Raw genomic sequence first — 18,016 nt, forward strand, 5'->3', positions numbered from 1 at the left:
GCGCAGCCTCCTGGATGGAAACATCTGGAAAAACCTAGAAAAAACGGCAGGATCCGCCAAAAGCCACAGGGCACGTTGTTGGGCTCTGCGAGTTAAACCGATTAAACGTGCCCGGTCAGCCGTGCACAGGCTCGGCCACGGAGCCTCGCCTGACAGCGCGCAGCCCCGCGGCACCCGGTGACAGGCAGGCGGTGCCACGGGCCGGGCGGGCCCCACGCAGGGCGGTGGGCCAGGCCTCCCCTCCGGCGGCACCCCCCTGCCCTCCGCCCAGGCCCGGCCCTCCCGGTGCCGCCGGCCGAGGCGTCGCGCTCCCCGGTGCGGCCGCGGCCAGGGCGGGCTGAGCCGGTGCCGCGCGACCGCCGGCGGGGCACGCGCGCCCTCAGCGCGTGGGGCGGGGCAGCGGCAGCACCTGGCGGCAAGAGAGCCGCCCCGCGCAGGCACCAGCGGGCGGGGAGGCGCCGCCGCCGGGCGACACCGGGCTGCCGCTTGCCTTGCCGCCGCGCCCGGCCCCGCTCCCGCTCCTCCCCGCCCGCCGCTCCGTGTCAGGTGCCGCGGGGCGGGGAGTGAGGCTCTGCGGCGGCCGCCGCGGAGCCGAGCGCCGGCAGCAGGACGCGGCGGTGGCTACCGGCCGAGGAAGATGGCGGAGCCGGGGGCTGCCCGCAGCCACCCGCGGGCGACAGGTAGGGGACAGGTCTGCGGGCCCGCAGGGTGCCGGAGGACGGCGGCTCGTCCGCCCGCCCGGCTCCCTCAGCTGCCCCCGGCGCCGCCCCGTCCCTTCGCGCCCCGGGCCGGGGCTGGCGGAGCCCCGGGGGGCGGCAGGTGAGGGTGGCTGCCCCGCGTGCCCGGCAGCCGCTGGCCGGTGCGGCGCCGAGGGGGCGATGGCGGGAGGGTCCGGCCGCCATCTCGGGCCGGGCCCGGGGCCGCCGCGGGACGCGGGGGGGGGGGGCGGCCCCGGGCCCGGCCCCGCGGAGCAGGAGGCGCGTTATCCTGGGCGGGAGCCGCGGGGGTGCCGGCGCCAGGGGGAGCCGGCGGTTGGCGGCTCCCGGGGAGATGCGGAGCGGGCCTCGCCCGAGGCCCCCGGCGCCCCCCTTCCCCCGCCGCCCGGTGCCGCCTTTGTGGTGCGGGAGGTGTTTGCCATGAGGTGGCTTTTGTGCGGCGGGTCGGGCTCTCCGGGCAGCCGCCTGTGCCGCCGCGATTTCCCCGACCGCCGGCGGTGCCGCCGGGGAGGGCGGCAGCTTGGGTTTGCCTCGAAGTGTCAGGCGGGGAGGGAGCAATTTATAAACCTCATTTTCAGCGGTGCCTGGGCCTGCCTGTACGGGTTGGCCAACCCGCGCAGCAAACTGGTTGAGCTGGTATCAGGCGTGAACGCCTCACTCTGAGCTCTTCTATAGGCGCAGCTCCTATTAAGGTCCTTCCTCATTGTTTGGTGAACATAACTTAATTTCTGAGGGTGAGAATAGTGTGAGATGTGGTGGAGGCTGCTGCAGCGTATGGAGTTGCGTGTGGCATGGCATCAAGTCCCCCAACAACAGGAGATATGTGGGCCAGGGCTGGTGTAGGTAGACCGCACGTAGGTGTTAGGGTGGGTCTGGCTGCTCTTCCTTCACATGACCTCTCCCTGGCTCTACATATGAGGTGAGTGCTGATTAAGGTGTTAGGCAGCTGCTCATTATACTTTTACCTTAATTATCTGATATGTGGCCTTTGCTTTATGAACTGCAAGCCATCTAAAGCTGGAATGTAAGAGGGAATTAATTTCCCTCTTGTCCTAAGCCACTATAATTTCTAAATTACCTTTACAGTTGCTTTGGAGGATAAGGAAGTATTGTTATCCCAGATTTATGGAGTGGGAAGATGAATCCAAGTCATTGAATTCTCTGAGGTGACACTGTGTGGGGAGCCAAGGAGGGAGCTGGAACACCTGTGTCTGCTGTTCCTCACCCTCCTGTGCTCAACAGTCACGGCTCCCTCTGTAAGCTGTTGCAGTTGAACAGTCAAGTGCTTCTAGATCTTGCATCTCCATTTTTTCCATGTTTTACATGGACAGGAATGGAGAAAAATAATCAATGCTCAGAATTTATATTTGTGATCCTTTTTTTGCCTCCTCTCTAAAGTATAAGGAAATCTACTCGATACTCACTTGCGCTCTTCCCAGACATTTGTCTTGTGTTTATCTACTTTTGAAGTTTTTCAGCTTCAGAGGCAAATGTTGCAAAAAAGCTTTGTTCATTATATAGACCAGGACGTCATCTATTTTTCACTCTGTGTGAGGTTGGGAATGCATAGAAAAGGCAGCATGTAGTATAATTAAAGGTGATATCGAATAGATTGTGTGTTGTAGAGCATGGACAGGCACAGACAGATATAGTCACTTGTCAAGCATTGACATTTGAACACTAATGCCCAAACAAGGCAGTATAGAGTGGTCTTAGTCAAATCTGTTATTTTGTTATGATGTGGTGTAAAATATTGTCTGTGGTGTGTTTCACAGACAGCAATATGGATGGGGTTTGGATCTGTTGCAGCAAAAAATGAGATTTTTTTTCTGGGACTCAATTTGCTAATTTTGTAGCAAACACAACAGCTGCTAACACAGATCATTAAGGTGGGTGTGGAAACGATACTCTGTTAATTCATGTGTTTGTGTGTACATCTTGGTCCTGGAGTCCTCATTTTATTCATAGGGCTAGGAATAATCTTGCCTCCATGTTCCAAAGTAAAATGCTCCTTTCCTACTGTGTTGGCCCCCAAAGAGTTGCTGCCCCAGCGACGAGTGGTGGCTGCAGCCACCCCCCTGCTTCACAAACTTTGTAGTTCTCTGACAGCATCTGAGTTTTGTTCTCTTGTGTCTGCCAATGCCGAGAGTATTGCTAGATGGCAGTGAAAGTGAGGCATCAGATTAAGCATGTGCATCACTTCACTGTCTGCCCAGATCAAGCTGTAATAAACAAGCCTGCAGTAAGGGAAGGTACTTGCATCCCTTGACTGCTAGGGGAGAGTCTATTGCTCAATGGTTTATAATTCTTGCAGAAAGGAGTAAAATTCTGTGGTTCAAGCAAATAATAATTGCAGAGTTCCAAGTGTATCCCTTTGCCAAAAATCAAAGGCATGTTGCAAACAATAGAGATGCCACAGCCTGAGGAGAAGATGTTGCAGGAATCTTTCTGTCAGGGAGAGTGTTAGGTGACCAGGATGTAGGTGTTACTGCTGTTGCCATCTGTAGTAATTGTAATGACTGAATAGCATTTGAAGGACAAGCTGCTTGGTATTGAATCTCTCATCTTCCCTTTTGCTGCCCAGTGAAATTTGCTGAATATGTGATCTAAGAGATTGAAACATTAAACACTTTGGTTTTCAGAGCAAAATACATTTTTTTCTTCCTATAGAAAAGTTGCTCAGCCTTAAAAGGATTTAAGAAAAAATCACGTGTTGTGCCAGCTTTGACTGTATATCACAAAAACAGTTTGTGTGAAAGGAATTAATGTGCATAGTTCTTGTAAAATACTGTGTGGGTTTTTCTTCTTGATAGCACTGATTTTCTTACAGGGCAAAATAATTTAAAGAAAGTATGCTTATACTTTTTTTTTTTTACTGTATTATTTACTCTCATATATGGACATTCAAGGTTGTTTATCCCCCTGTTAATTCATGCACTGATTTTCATGTGATGTTACCATTTGCAGGTTTTAGTTCAGAGCAGTTTAAAATGTCACAGCCTCTCAAGGTTATTGTTTTATTATTTAAAATATTGTTACACAGACTTTGCCTCTGTCCTTTAAAAAAAAAAAGTCACATCCCTTTACAACTAAGTTTCATTAAATTGCAATGAAGAAAAATATCTTGCCTTTGAATTCCAGGAATTCAGAAATAAAAAAAAAGGTATATCACTTGAAATACACATGTTAGAAAGGTGAGGCATCTGAAAACTTAAGTGTTTGTAAGGCAGTATTGCATAGTGTCACATACCTCCATTTGCTTTTGTGGCTGGCATTATCTTTAGGGGTGGAAAGGCAGCAGAGAGGCTTACCTTTTTATATTAGGTAATTATTTATAGATATACTATTTGAAGGAGTATGTAAATAATTAATGGAAATGAAACTATATATCCTGAATGTTGATACTGTATGAAGATTTATGTAGTAGCTCTTTTTGTCTAATGAATAAATGAAATACAATTATAACTTTCTTAGTTATTGGTCTTTTAATGTGTGCAGAGCAAAACCAACAAGGGAAATGCTTTTAAAATCTTATATTGACTTACAAATGTATTTTATGGCTACAGAAAAGTAAGAGCAAGGCTTTTAATTCTGTTTATTTCTGGACTCTTCAGGTGATTTAAATAAAAATAATTTATTTTCTTCACGTGAGTTTAATCTGTGCCAAAAGGTCCTAGTGTCAGTATTGTTGAGTGGCTTGTTTGGCTCTTCTGTGTTCCAGTTGTGTTGATAGTTTTTCATGAAATCTAGTTTTTGCACCAACTCTCTGATAGGGCATTGCAGTTTTCAGCCCTCCTTTACCACTGGCTCAAGCTGTTGAGCAGATACTAGAAGCAGTTATTCTCAGTTTAAGTTCTATGTCCACTTACGTGTTGTTTTACTTTCTAAAGTATTGTTTGTATAGAATTTTTATAAATAAATGGACTGTATACAGGTTGGGGGGAAGTACAGCTGATCAGGAAACCAATGCAAATTATGGGGATGCTAACTAAGTGCATTGAGTAACAGCCAACTCGGGTTGTCTCCTCCCTGTTTCCCTCTTCCTCCTTTAATTGGCTCTTACAGTTCTCAGCCCGATAACTTCAGGTTTTATGAGGTCTGTGTATCTTTTAGGCCCTGTTTGATATAGTTAACCTTTCAGACGATGTGCGTGTGACAGGTTATGCTCAGCTGTCTGTGTTCAGTGGTACAGTGATTCAGGGCAGTATGTTAAATACACTTGTGTTACACACCCAAATTTAACTTTCTTGTGAATCTGTCCTACTGTCCTACTGGCTGAGAGGAAAGATGTGGATAACATGCTTAAACAGTGGAAGGAGTAATGCTGTGTAACTGAGCCAAGCCTATTGCAGCAATCAAAAGCACAGTTCTTTCAGTACTGCAACAGATGTTTTTTTAACCTGTGTGGTGTATGACATTTAGATAATTTCTGAGTTATTTTGCTGTAATTGACTTGTGTTTGATATTTCCATCACAACTTGATATATTATCTGTGTATTTTCTATGGCTGGAATTAGTGCATGTAAGAACATGGTATGTGTTAGTTTTTCCGATATACTTGTGTTCAATCAGCTTACCCAGTGAAATAAGTGACTTGAAATCTTGGCTAATCACAGAAGTATTTTACAGCATAGTATTACCCTGAACTGACTTTAGACAGGATATTTAGAAATACCTTTCACTGTGTTTTATCTCCACAATGATGAATGATGATGATGGGGGGGTGTAAAGATAAGAGGTGAGTGGGTTTCACAAAGTGGAAATCTGTGTAACCATTAAAATGGCAAAAAGGAAAAAGAAAAAGGAAACTCAAGGTTATTGCTGTGTAACCCATCTGCCAGGCTTCGTGTCTGTCAGTCAAATAATACACTTTTTTTTTCCTTCATTTGTATCATGAAACTGTCAAGATCCTATAACCCGAGCACCCAGCACTCTCTGCGGGTCTGGATGTTGTAAAGATCTTGGTAAAGTACTTCTTGTTGTGATTAAATAGTAATCCAAATGTTTCATGTAGAATTACTTCTGCTTTTGAATTGTCTTGTGTGTTCTGTGTACGTACATATATACTGCATATACTTTTCAAGCTTTCTTCAGATGTGATGAATTAATATATTAAAATGCCTGTTGGTTACACTTTACTCATCTTCTTTGTTTTCTTCCTGTAACCCTTAGATGAATTACCTGCAGTAGTTACCATTTTCTTGAACTATTTAATATCTGTCTCCTCTGCAATATGAAGTCTTATGAAGCATGTGCTTCTCTTCATTCACTGTACTATTTGCGTATATCACTTTTGCTTACCAGATGCCAGATCAGACTGTGTGCAAGTGTTTTGCCCTAGATTCTGGGACATCTGAGAAACAAAAGTTTCTCTTTTGCACTTGAACATCTAGAGGTTTTTGCTGCTGCTTTCATGTGCTCGTGTGTGTTTTCCTTTGATCAAGAGGAAGCTGATCATTCTCGTGGTGTTAAGGTGCTGCAGACAAATGTCTACTTTGCTGAGACTGATAAAGCATTTCTGTGATCTTTGCATAAACTTCAGTTACGTAGCAGACAAGCTCTTCTTTGCTTTTTAGCTGTTTTTTCGGTGAGAATGTCCAAAGCGCTGCTGACTAGAAGTATTTCTGATGTGCAGGGTTGGCACAGTTGTGTTGTCATTTTGCTTTAAACTGTTTGTTTCTCGGTGTGCCAAAGTTTATTCTTTCACTGTGATTTCACATTACTTTTTTTGGCATAAATAAAGGTGCCAGTAGCAAACTTATTGTACAAATATTTCACTTTTGTTAAATTAATTCCTTTACAATATGCAAACTGCAACTTTTTGTGTTCCAGTGTTACACCTGTGTGCTTTTATTGATTGGGATAGTTTGAAAAATGTAGTATTGAGCTGAAATTCTTGTAACGGTTTAATAGAAGAGATTTTTTTCCTGTGTATCATGTATTTAACTTCTTAAATTTTCTGTTTTCCATTACAAGAGTAAATACACGTTTGGTACGGTCTTGAGCATTCAAATCCTTTTTCTGCTGTGTGAAAGATCTGGAAACTCCTTTTTTCTGTACTCAAAGTACAGAAATAGATGAAATGGTTCAAGCTTTCGAGGTCAGCTCCTTCACTGATAATTACATTGGTTGTTTTGTAAAGTCATTCCTGTGTGCTTGCATTGCCTTCCAATACACCAGTCCATTGTGTATTGACTTGGTTTGATGTGATGAGCATTTTATTCTGGGTATCTTCTGAGTTGGTTCTTCATGCCAGAGCTGGGTGCCTGTTGGCCCCACATGCACATTAACGCATCTGCTTGCACAGAGAGATTGATTTTATGCCCCATAACCTTAGCACCATCATTGGTGCATTGTGTATTCAACCATTTTAGAAGAAGAAAGTATATGAAGCTTCATAAATCTACTTTCCTTTATTAAGTAGTTTCTCTTAGAAACTCCTTTTTCCTAGTAGTGATTTTAATAAATGAGTTAGAATTTATCGTTTCTACCTGAGGTTTCGATAGGATTGGAAAGGATGTGTTGGATAAAAATAAAGATACTCTTTATCAGTTTGTGGGTGCCACTGTAAAAGTGTCACAGAAAATCTTTAAGAAAATAGTAGTAACACTAGTATATCTCAGTCTTTTGTCTGCTTTAATGCCAGATGCTGGAGGACATATAGTGGTTTTGTCTCAATTAGGTAAGATCTGGAAGTATGCCTTGCTTGGTTCAGTCCATATGAGTTACTTGTCTCATGCCAAGCAGAAGCTAGCAGAGCTCTTCTTTATTTCAGCAAAACATTTATTCAAATATTTCTGGTTTTCAATTAATTTTGGTTGTAGGTGTGGTGGAATGCTGAAATTCTTAATGTGGCTTTGATCAAAAAAGATAGATACGGATTTTCCTAAGGCGGTGCAGCGTGCCTGGGTTTGTTAACTACAGCAGGAGTGCTGAAGGGGTCTTCCCCTGCCCAGCCAGGGAAAGCACTGCTGCTTTTTCACTTGAGCATAAATCAAGTGATAGTTTGAAGAATACTCCAGTCTGAATAAACTAGCTTTGATTATTGAATTGGAACAAAATTCCAGTATACAATTATATTGTAAGTAAAATAAACCTCATTTTGAAAAAACTCCAGTCCTATGAAACAAAAATATTTTTTGTGCTACTAAGTTGGCTACGTGGCAAATCACACAAGAAGGGCCTTTCCTTTTGTCCCAGAAGGGAAAACAGAACAATATTGCAGTGTTCATCCACACACCGTTGCTGTGATTTCACGTATTTTAAGTAAAGGGGTTTAACTTCCCTTCACTCGGGAGGGTGGTATCAACTAATGGGAAGCGCTTTCCTTTTCCTGTTGTTGGCAACTTGCCCACTCATGCCAATCATTTTGATTTCCTTGTTTCTGTTGAATGTGTGCAGACCCACTCTGCATCAGGGGAAAGAGACCTGAGGGAGAGGACTAGAAACATGCTGTTGGGGCTCTTAAAATGTTGATAAATAGTAAGCCAATTATGGCTTCCAACATAAATGATGGATGAGCTGGTTCTTCTTTCTCTGTCCTAAAGGGAAGAGGGAGTAGGGTTTTACTTTTATCCTTAGTTTCTTGACTCTTAGTACTGTGCTTCAGCCACAGGGCATCTTTTCCCCATATGCTTAATGGTCTATTAATAGATGTAAGTATTTCCATTATGTTTCCTGGGTTTAGTAGCACTAAGTGCTGTGGTTATAAGTAAACATGGCAATTCTCAACAGTCATAGGAAGTGGTTTAATGGTGCAGTGAAATAAATGGGTGACCTTCCTTTGGCATAAATGGGGGTTTGATGAGGTTCTGGATGAGGATGCTGGATTGCAGGATTGTGGTCCAGAATGTGTTTTGTAGCTCTTTGAGGCCGGGTTATGGCACTGAATGAAAATGTTTGAGTGATGCTTAGGGGAGAGATTATTTAGAGAAAGTACTATGCAGAAAGGTTGAATTTCTGTGCATTAGCAAGTTGTGGAACTGAAAATCTGAAACAGAAATAACTGCACAGATTGAGGCATTCACAGATAACGGGAAGAGTTTGGTTTTCATAATAGTTTTTATAATCAAAAGGCAACTTTTCTTTTCCCCCCATTGCAGTATGTTTTCCCTGTTTTGGATTGGGTTTTTCCCCTCTTCTGAGTTTTTGTAATCTCTGCTCTTAGACGATAGTCACTGCCTGTATCCAGTCTTCCTTTAAGTCTCATACTGCCAAAGGGTGTCTTAAAAGGAATAGGTAGCCTCTCTTTGAGTCTTAATACACTTAATCTGTGATGAAGTTGTCCAAATGATGTGTGAATGGAACTGGAAGTCATGTTACACAGTAAAAGCACATCCATTTTCAAATCCAATTTTTGTCATGTCTGGTCTGTTTGTAATGCTGAAGACAAACTGAAGACTGTAAAGGAAGTCTTCATGCAACCAAGGCTTCTTGTAATGAATGCTCCCTAAAGCATAGTGACAAGCTTACAGGGTATGTAGTAACTCAGAAGGTCTTTAAAATAGCACAGTAACGCTCCTGGAAGACCACTGAGTTCTCTGTTGATGTAAAACCCCTGCAGTGCATAGATCTGTTGCCTACTTGCTGATAGCACTGCACCTGTGCTATTAATAAACTGACATCCTACTACGTTAACTCTTGACTTTTTATAAATTGGCTTTTTATTTTTCTCTTTAATGATGTTTTCCTCCTTCCCTATTTTCATCTACTCACCCTGGCCTACAAGGCCATAAGGATGGCTGCTTTGGTCAGAGCAACAGTAGCTCCTTTGCTGTTCTGTCTTCCCTGATGGCTAGAAGGTGGCATTGAGGGAAGGGTGTAAGATCAGAGCAAGCATACAGTGTGCTTCCTAGTGTCCCACAGATTACGGTTCCAGGAGCTAGAGGTGTATCCAGAAGACCTGGGTGTATGTTCCATATATAGATGTTCCCATGCTCAAGCCTGCTCCTTGCTCTAGCTTTGTAATTGCATTCAATGCAGTAATTCATTCCTGTGCTCCGTGCTGCAGCAGAGCTCACCCTGTCTCATCCAGCCTTGGGAGCAGAGAGAGAGAGAAAAGCATGATGCCAAGGAGGAGGCTGGGCCCATCAGATGGGCTTTGGCAGGAATCGACCTCTCACCAGCCCACCTGCCTTCTGCAGTGGGAGCCTGGAGGGCTAAAGCAGCTCTTAAATTTTTCTTGTGGCAGCTGTAGGGGAGGCAAGGAGACCGGCAAGAGAAAAAATGTAAAGAAAAGAAAATGCATTCCATATTACTTAACTTCTGCTTCAGGCATTGCTATTCAGAAATGGAGAATCACCATATCAAAGAGCTCTCTGAAAATCAAAGGTAACAAAAAAACAAACAAACTGAGGAAGGTTTTCATATTCTTCACAGCAGCCGTTGTTTAAAACGTGTTGCAGTATGATACACTTCTTTAAGTCATAGACTCAGAGGAGGAGGGCAGAAGTCATCAAGATGGTTTTCTAATAGCTATTTTGCACGGAAATAAATCAGGTATATCTCCTGGTGATGCACATATCTTGAGAAACTCTGGTCAAAACTCCTATGGTATAAGGTAGTCCTTGGAAGATGTAATTCTTGTATTGTGACCTTCAGTCCTAACGGCCAGGAACAGCTGGAGCTGATTGTACAGTCCTTCATAAAACTGGTCAGCTGAAAAGTCCCAAGAAAGAAAACTACTAAAGGAATGTGGACTAACTGTTCAGCAACTAAAAGCTAGCTTTAACTCCAACTAGATTTGAATGCATTCGCCTGCCCCCCTCCCCCCTTTTTGTTTCCAGCTATCTAATCTAGTCTGTTACTTCATCCCTTGCTAGAATAGACCCAATTTGTTCTTCTTAAGTGGCATTCATTAAAAAGGTGGTTTCAGCATTGTCTGGCAGACGCCGAGTACTCTTTTCAAGCAATGAAATAAAGAAATATATAAATAAACAAACTTAAATATATCAATAAACAAACAAACATATTTACTTGTAGGTGGAGCTTGAGTGACAACCATTGAGTATGCAGTTTGGGGTCTTAAATGAATTTGATGTAGTTTATGCTAACTTGTAAGGGCTGGTGGTGTCAGGTTTGTAGAGCATTTTTTTTGTACAGGTGTGTCCCGGACTTTGATCCGACCACAGCTAGTCTGTGTCTAATCAGTCCTGGCAAGGAACTTGATAGTCAGCTGCCTTCTGCAAAGAATGTTACATCTGATGAACGTATTCTTTCCAGTGAAGCAAGGTTTGTGGACAGATAACCTCTTTTTATTAGACCAACCAATTTAATCCAAACAAGCACACTTTCTTGCCCATCTATCTGGAGGAGCAACTGCATCCTGGTTCATGGCATGTGGAAGTGGAGAGAAGAAAAGAACAGGACAGGTGGTTGCAGGAGCCTTGAGGCTCCCTTGGCAGCAGCAAGTTCCTGCTCTTGCAGAGGCATGGGATGTTGTGACCCAGCCTTTTATATCAGGACACAGCACCTGTGATCACTTTGCTGTGATTTTTTTTTTTTTTTTTTGTACTGTGCTGCAGTATGGCAGCCACTGCTCAGGGTGGTTTGGCTCAACTCAGTGCAGGTTCTAGATAAGCACTAGTCAAGAGGGAGGGAATAAAAGTTCAGATGTCTGATGTACTTTGGAAAGTATTCCAGTATGGTTCCTAGATTTGCAGGGTGAGTATTGCTATTGCATTTCAAGAAGTATTGACTAGATGAAATTAAGACAAATTTCTTGGGATAGATATAGAACGAAGTGTGGAATGAGCAACTGTTGCTGTTCTAGTATTATCATTGATGGAGTTTGGGTTTTTTTGTGCTTATGTCCAAAAGTACTGCAGTTCTTGTTCAGTTTCCCCTAATGTAGCAACCCTGATAAATAGGTTTATTAACTAAAGTCGTAATGGTTGAATTCCAGATTAGTAAAGAAAAGTAAAACCGGTGTAAAAAAAAAAACAACCAACCAACCAAACCGACAAAAAACCAAAAACTTTTTGACATATCTTTCTTGTCAGTAAGTTTTGGTCCATGATGCATGCTTCTGTGGTTTTTAAAAGTAACTAAACCAAGAGAGAATCACTGACTTAGCATCATTGTATGCAGTTTTCAGATTTCTTGTTGTAAATGCTGCAGCTAGCCTATTTTTGAGTGTATTCTCTTGCAGTAATTGCTGAATATTTATCAATTTCTAAACCATGTAAGTACATTTAAGTAGGTAAGGCTCTTGTTTTATATGCTGCAGTTGATTTGTTATCTAGGTTTTTCACCTGTTCGTACGGTATAGTGAACAAAGAGATAAATGACAGTACTGGCTGGCTTCCATGAAAAAGTGAGTTTCCACTTCCCTTGCTTTGAGAGCTTCTTTTGTCAAGGAAAAATGTCAGATGCAAGCTTGATGGCTCTCTGGAAGAAATAAAAACATCAGCCTTAATGCTGTTCACAAGCACTGGATTTTTCATTCTGAATGTGGTGGGATTTACAGCACTGGACTGGGTCACATCTGGAGCTAAACTGCAGCAGGTAAGCATGTTGCTGTGGCTCTTTTGCATGGGCTCTGCACATGGCGACTCTGCTGGTATAGGCGTCTACCATTTCTTTAGTAGAAAGGAGTGTAAGTGTCATGTGTACTGTAGCACTAAAGCAGTAGCAGCTTTGCTGTTTTTTTGTAACAGCATGGAGCATTTATAACCATAAAGGGTTAGGAGACAGTAGAAGAGATCCTGCTGCCACCTACAGCATCACCGAATACCAGATCTATTCCTAGCCCATATGTGCTGTCCTTCAGCATTTCAGGATTTAAGTTACTAAGATAGTTAGGGATATGCAGTAGTTATCTGAGAAAACACCTTTCCTCTTACTTAGCTGAGCTGTTCTTCTCATCGGGAGCCATAATGGGAACCCACTGCTAGAGGCTTACATGCCCAAGGGCAAATTTTTTCAGCATGTTTGAAGGGGAGGGAATATATGGGGCTGCGCAAAACTGCTTAGTTTCAGATTTAAAAGCTTTCAAAATCATTATAAAACTGTTCTTGATTTTTAGCCTTGTTTTGTTCCTCTTGACGAAAAGTTCAGGGTAGTGTAAATAAATGGGGGAAAAATTAAGGTCATGTATTGAGTGTTGTGTAAAATATCCTTAAGTTTTTTGCCTTTGAAAATAGTATCTATTTTCATCTCCTATACAGATTGCCTGCTAAGTGTAGAGAAGTAGCAGCTCTTTTAACACTTTGCTTGCAGCATGAGGGCAAGTGCTTTTTAAAATGGTTGGCAGAACAGCAAATTGCAGACAGAAGGAGTACGTTTTTTGTGTGCAGCACAGACATGTGTAGGAGATGGAAAGTTAATCCAAGCTGATACAGTAAGCTTAAGGAAGGTGGAGGTTTTGCGACATGGTTTGGTGATGGCCTGCTGGGGTAACAGTTGGACTTGATCTCAGAGGTCTTTCCCAACCTAAATGATACTATGTTTCTATACTTTAATGTCTCATCTTTTGAAGTATAGCTAGCTGTAAGGTGTGTAGTAGTTCCATTTGACCAGGGAGGTTTGCAAAAACATTTTACACTGTCTCCTCATACATGTGTGTGGAGGCAGAGGATAGACTACAGAAGTCTATATGTTGGTAGGGATAGTGCAAACAGTCCGCTTTATTTTAGGAAGAGTTGGAAGTAATGGGAATGAAACTTAATTGTTTTTTGAGAAGCTCTAGAAGGAAAGTAAAGCTGAAGGTGGCTGCCTGTCTCGGAGTCCTGATTGCTTGGGGAAGGTGGTAAGGGAAGAAAGTTTAACCGCAACAAAGGCACAGCTTGGGCTTAATTTCAGGGAGGTGAGAAGGTGGGTTGTCTATGGTTCAGAGCCGGGATGCTGAGCATCCACATGTCTTGCGGATGGGACTTCTGTTGGTGAGACATTATAAACAGCTGTAAGGCAGTGTGGGGTTAACCTCAACTTGTTGCAATCATGAAAAGCTTTCAGTTTCAACAAACCTCCTCCATACTTGAAATATTTCATGCAAAGTATGTGGTGTTCTTTTTATGCCTGTGTTAACACTGGGCTACCAGAAGTCTTAAATGATGACCAGTGTAAACCACAGTTGAGGTGGTGCGCACAGCATTGACAGCTTTGTCAGTACTAAGGAAGGAATCCATTCACTCTTCATGTTTCTTTAGAAACTTTTAGGTTCTTCTGAAAACAAACAAACAAAATCTCTGCTTCAAATATACATGGGCAAGTTCTGGCAAAATTATTCAGTGGTTTTTCTGTGCAGCTGTCCTGTGAAGAAGTGTCAGTGAGAGGAAAACGGTAGGAAGCTCACAGTGATATTTTGTTGTGGGGGAACTACAGGAAATGCTTATTTACATGTAGCATGTTCTTTTGTGTAGCTGATACTACCAAGATGTGACTATAGTTATGTATGTGTTACCAATAATGAGCAATTGGTATTGTTTCCCTTAAGCCTTCTCATGATATGTTGATATTTTTTTATCCCAGCTTGACTATTGTACTGTAAAACATCGTTATTAGTTGACGTCACTGACTCGTGACACTTGCTGTAATGTTTCCCTTTCTACTTAGCTTAGTTTGAGTTTTGCAAGGAAGATACATTTGCTTATCGGTGACTGTGACTTCACTTCTTAGAAGGGTATAGAGCTTTTAAAACTGCTTGAATTAAAAAAAAAAAGTGGTCATGGTATGGAGCAGACATTGGATGAGTGTGTTTTATTTTTAGACATGTTGACAAAAACAAGAATGAAACTCATTTTAGTGTCAAAGCTCTGAAAAATTATGGAGGAATAAACAAGCAGTGAATTTGTGAACGTTTTATAGTGCATTATCTAGTATGCTTATTGCAATAGGATTAAGAATGTATATGTGTGTGCAATTACTTTAAGATACTGTGATACTGTGGGTGAAGCATGGAAGTATAACCTGAATTCCTCAAATATTAATATCTCCTCTGTGCCATTTCTGCATCTGTCCTCTCTCATTTCCTCAGCTATTGCAAAACCAGCTTTTGCTCTTGGTATTAACACTTCTATAATGCTTTTAAAAGGCTGATACAGTGTATTGAGCAAGACAGGTGTAGATTGCTCATTTGGAGAGATTAATACAGTTTTTTCTTGCCTCAGAACTCTTGTCTCTGTGGTCAGGAGGATTAAATTTCTTTTATGAATATCTATAGTTTGCATGGGGAAAATTCTTGAGGAAGCTGTTCTTGAGCAATGCCTCTTAATTTACTTATGTCAAGTGTAAAATGAAGGCCAAAGAGAAGGTGGTGAGACAAGGGCATTCCTATTCCCATTTTTTTAACATCATGAGTGACAGAGAACCTGGTATAAAATCCACTGTCAACTACATTTTTGCAGGTTCTTTTGTTTTTAATAGATCTTGCCTTCTACTGCTTAGTTATTATGGAGACAGTGTGCAGGTGTCTACGCAGAGTGGAGAAAATCATCCTAGTAGCACCTAGGACATGGACAAACTTAACTGATGAATAGTGCAAAATGTGGGAATTCTCTTCCTCTGACTAAATAGCTTTTTTCTCCAGCTGTTTCTGCCCTTCCTAATGAGCTACTCCTCAAAAGGTATCACCACTAGTATTTCTTTTATAGAAGGAGATTTTGCATTCCAGATGCTTGGCTAAAATTGAGCAAAACAATGTTTAATAAAGAATGACATACATTAATTATATAATATAATACGGTCCATATGCTCTTACTCTGTGAAGAAACTTCATTATATTAGAGAGCGACTCATCAGTTTTCCTTGTGGTCCTGTTACATATTTATTTATAAATGTGGAAGCCTAAATATTTTATGTATTGATTTTTTTTTTATCTTTAGTCAGATCTCTGCTTTTATGAAATAATTTTTTTTTTTTTTTTGAAGGAGCATCCTGCTCCTGTTAGATGATCCTGGAAGGAATCAATATATGAGGTTGTATACCTGAACATCTACGAGTTGTGTTGGCTTAAAAATCTTTCATCCTGCATGTAAACAGGAAGAAAAATATAGTTCAGTAAGGTTATTTATTTATTCTTACTGTTTGTTATTTTTCATCCTCTGGCAACAGATTTAACTTTTGCAGGTTTTATGCATAGATGTAGATATAAGAATTCTTTGGAAGTGTCCTGTATTTACTTGTACTTTCCATAGAATTCTTTTACACGTAGTCACAGGAAGAAATGGCATACATCCCCTTGGTTTGTAATATCCTTTTGGGATTTATTGTCATGATGGGAAGAAGCATAATAGGATTAAGATTAAATAAAAGTCGAGCGTTTTATGTTAGCATTGCTGCACTGCTGTTGTTTACTCGTGACCTTTTTCAAGCATCACTCTTGCTGTGCTTTCATTGAACTGTGAAAATGCCAAGCTTTCCTTGGGTTTATTTCTTACCTCCGAGATCTAACAGGGTGTGAGCGCTGTCTATTTCATGCTGCTCTGAGCATTCAGCTTGAGCAAGTGCTGAACCTGAAAGTATATATTGGAAAGCTGGTATTATTACTGTGTTAATTTGTTGAAAGTACCCGCTAACGAGCATTTACACTGGTTTGTCACAGGCAGATGTCCTCAAGTGCAGATTTGCTGTTACCTCAAGAATGAGGTTCTCTTCATCTCTTTTAGGCATTCTGCTTCTTAAATGTTTCAGTTTTGATGAAATAGGTTTTGAGGCTGTGTTTCATCTCTTCAGCAGTCCGAGGAGATAATTATGAAATTAAGTGCCTGATGTTTCAGTTCTTTTGCTAAGATGCTAAAACTGGTGTTTCTTCTGTTCTTTGCAAAACCTTGCTATTCTGTCCTGTCACTCCCCCAAGGTCTGTTCCTCTAACAGTGAATGGGTGCTGCCTTCGTTCAGGAACCCAAAGGCTGATGATGCAGGATATAGTCATACATAATGGAACTGTAAAATATGAGCTTTAGATAGTCTAATCTGTTAGAAACCCTGACTTTTGTGTGTTCTTTTAGAAGCCTTTGATCCTTAGCTGGAAATTCATCATTAAATGTCCCTTCCCTGAAGGGATCTGTGTTCTGCAGCCTAATGTTCTTCCTTTGTCATCAATAAAAATGTAAAGAGTTTTGATATTTTTATTCGCCCCACCATGTTTAAATAAAAACTGCCTGCATTGCTGTTTCATTTGCAGTGTCATTTTTTCGGCTGTTAACAAGCAGGCAAACGAAGGCAGGTGGTATTTTGAAAATACCTGTAGAAAATCCTCCTGTTCCCTGTATGCACCCTAGTGCCTCCCTGGCAGGACAGCACACAGGCTGCATTACTGTGCACAATTAGGTGCTCTGCAGGAATTCGTCTGACAGCTGTCTACGCTGGTTGTCTATGCTCCTTCAGAAGGAGGTGATAGGTCCTAGAAGTACCCCCTACTCTCCAGAAAGTGACTGAGGGAAGCTGAGAGCTGCTAGCTCAGGGGTGAATGTCTGTTTACTTGGGCAGCTGAAGTTAGGATGAATCTTAACCTCCCTGGTGCATTGGAGATGCTGTAGCTGTCCTATTAGAGCTCGCTGTATCTGAGAAAAGTTTGTGAGCCACCATCCATTCTTCATGAGATGCTGACAGCAGTAGCAGTCACTTCAATCCTTGCTCGTCTGGCTTTCAGGTGTTCTTGTGAGGCATGGGAGAGCTGGTTATGGCCCCTCCCCTGCACTAGGGTGAACCTGCTGCCCGTGTGCCTGTGGGCACAAAGCCAGGTGCTGTTCACAAGTCAGGTTTATCATTCATGTTGCAAAGGTGAAGTGCCAATCTGCTCTGACATTTCCCTCTCTGTAGGAGTGTGTTGCGACTGGCTAGCAACTCATGGAGCCTCTGCTCAGCCATGACCTTTCTTGGAAACCTTTCATTAACTCACAAAGATAGTGAGACTTTTCCAGTGGCAGCAGTTTGTTTTGAGCTGTTGTTTTAGTGTGCTGATGGCTTTTCCTGGTGTGTGACTTACAATGCCTGGTTGGCTTGTCCCCACTGAGTTTATTGCTGGTAATCACTTCATTCAAACCACTTACTGCTTCATTTAAATCTTTATTTAAGAAGGCAGGCAAACTTCATAAGACACTCTTAATAGATATATTGATGTGTCCCGAAAAAAGCAGTTGCTTCTCTGGCTCTGAAATACAAGTTTGTTTTAATCATAAATGGTATTACTGTTCCAGTATCTACTGTATGTCACTATAACCTTTGACCACTGTGGCTGCAACACATGCTACTTCAGCAAATAGTGTTTGTGATGGTTTAGCTTTTGGCAATACAGTAATTAGAGATGTGAAATGGACGTTATCATGAAAGTTGCCTATCCCTGATTAAGAAAGGTTTAT

General features: G+C 42.2%; 1 protein-coding gene across 8 annotated transcripts in view; it reads left to right on the forward strand.

Moving 5' to 3' along the window:
* Positions 1-419: 419 nt before the first annotated feature.
* MAP7D2 (MAP7 domain containing 2) overlaps positions 420-18,016 on the forward strand; it is an 84,815-nt gene continuing 67,218 nt past the window's right edge. For 4 of the 8 annotated variants that reach the window (XM_055703103.1, XM_055703104.1, XM_055703105.1 and 1 more), the window contains exon 1: positions 420-680. In XM_055703103.1, coding sequence (XP_055559078.1) covers positions 638-680 — 43 coding nt within the window. In that variant the 5' untranslated portion in view covers positions 420-637. The remainder of the gene's footprint in view (positions 681-18,016) is intronic. The other 4 variants (XM_055703108.1, XM_055703109.1, XM_055703107.1 and 1 more) reach the window with 3 other exon arrangements.

Source organism: Falco cherrug, chromosome 2, assembly GCF_023634085.1.
Source record: "Falco cherrug isolate bFalChe1 chromosome 2, bFalChe1.pri, whole genome shotgun sequence".
Lineage (NCBI taxonomy): Eukaryota > Metazoa > Chordata > Aves > Falconiformes > Falconidae > Falco > Falco cherrug.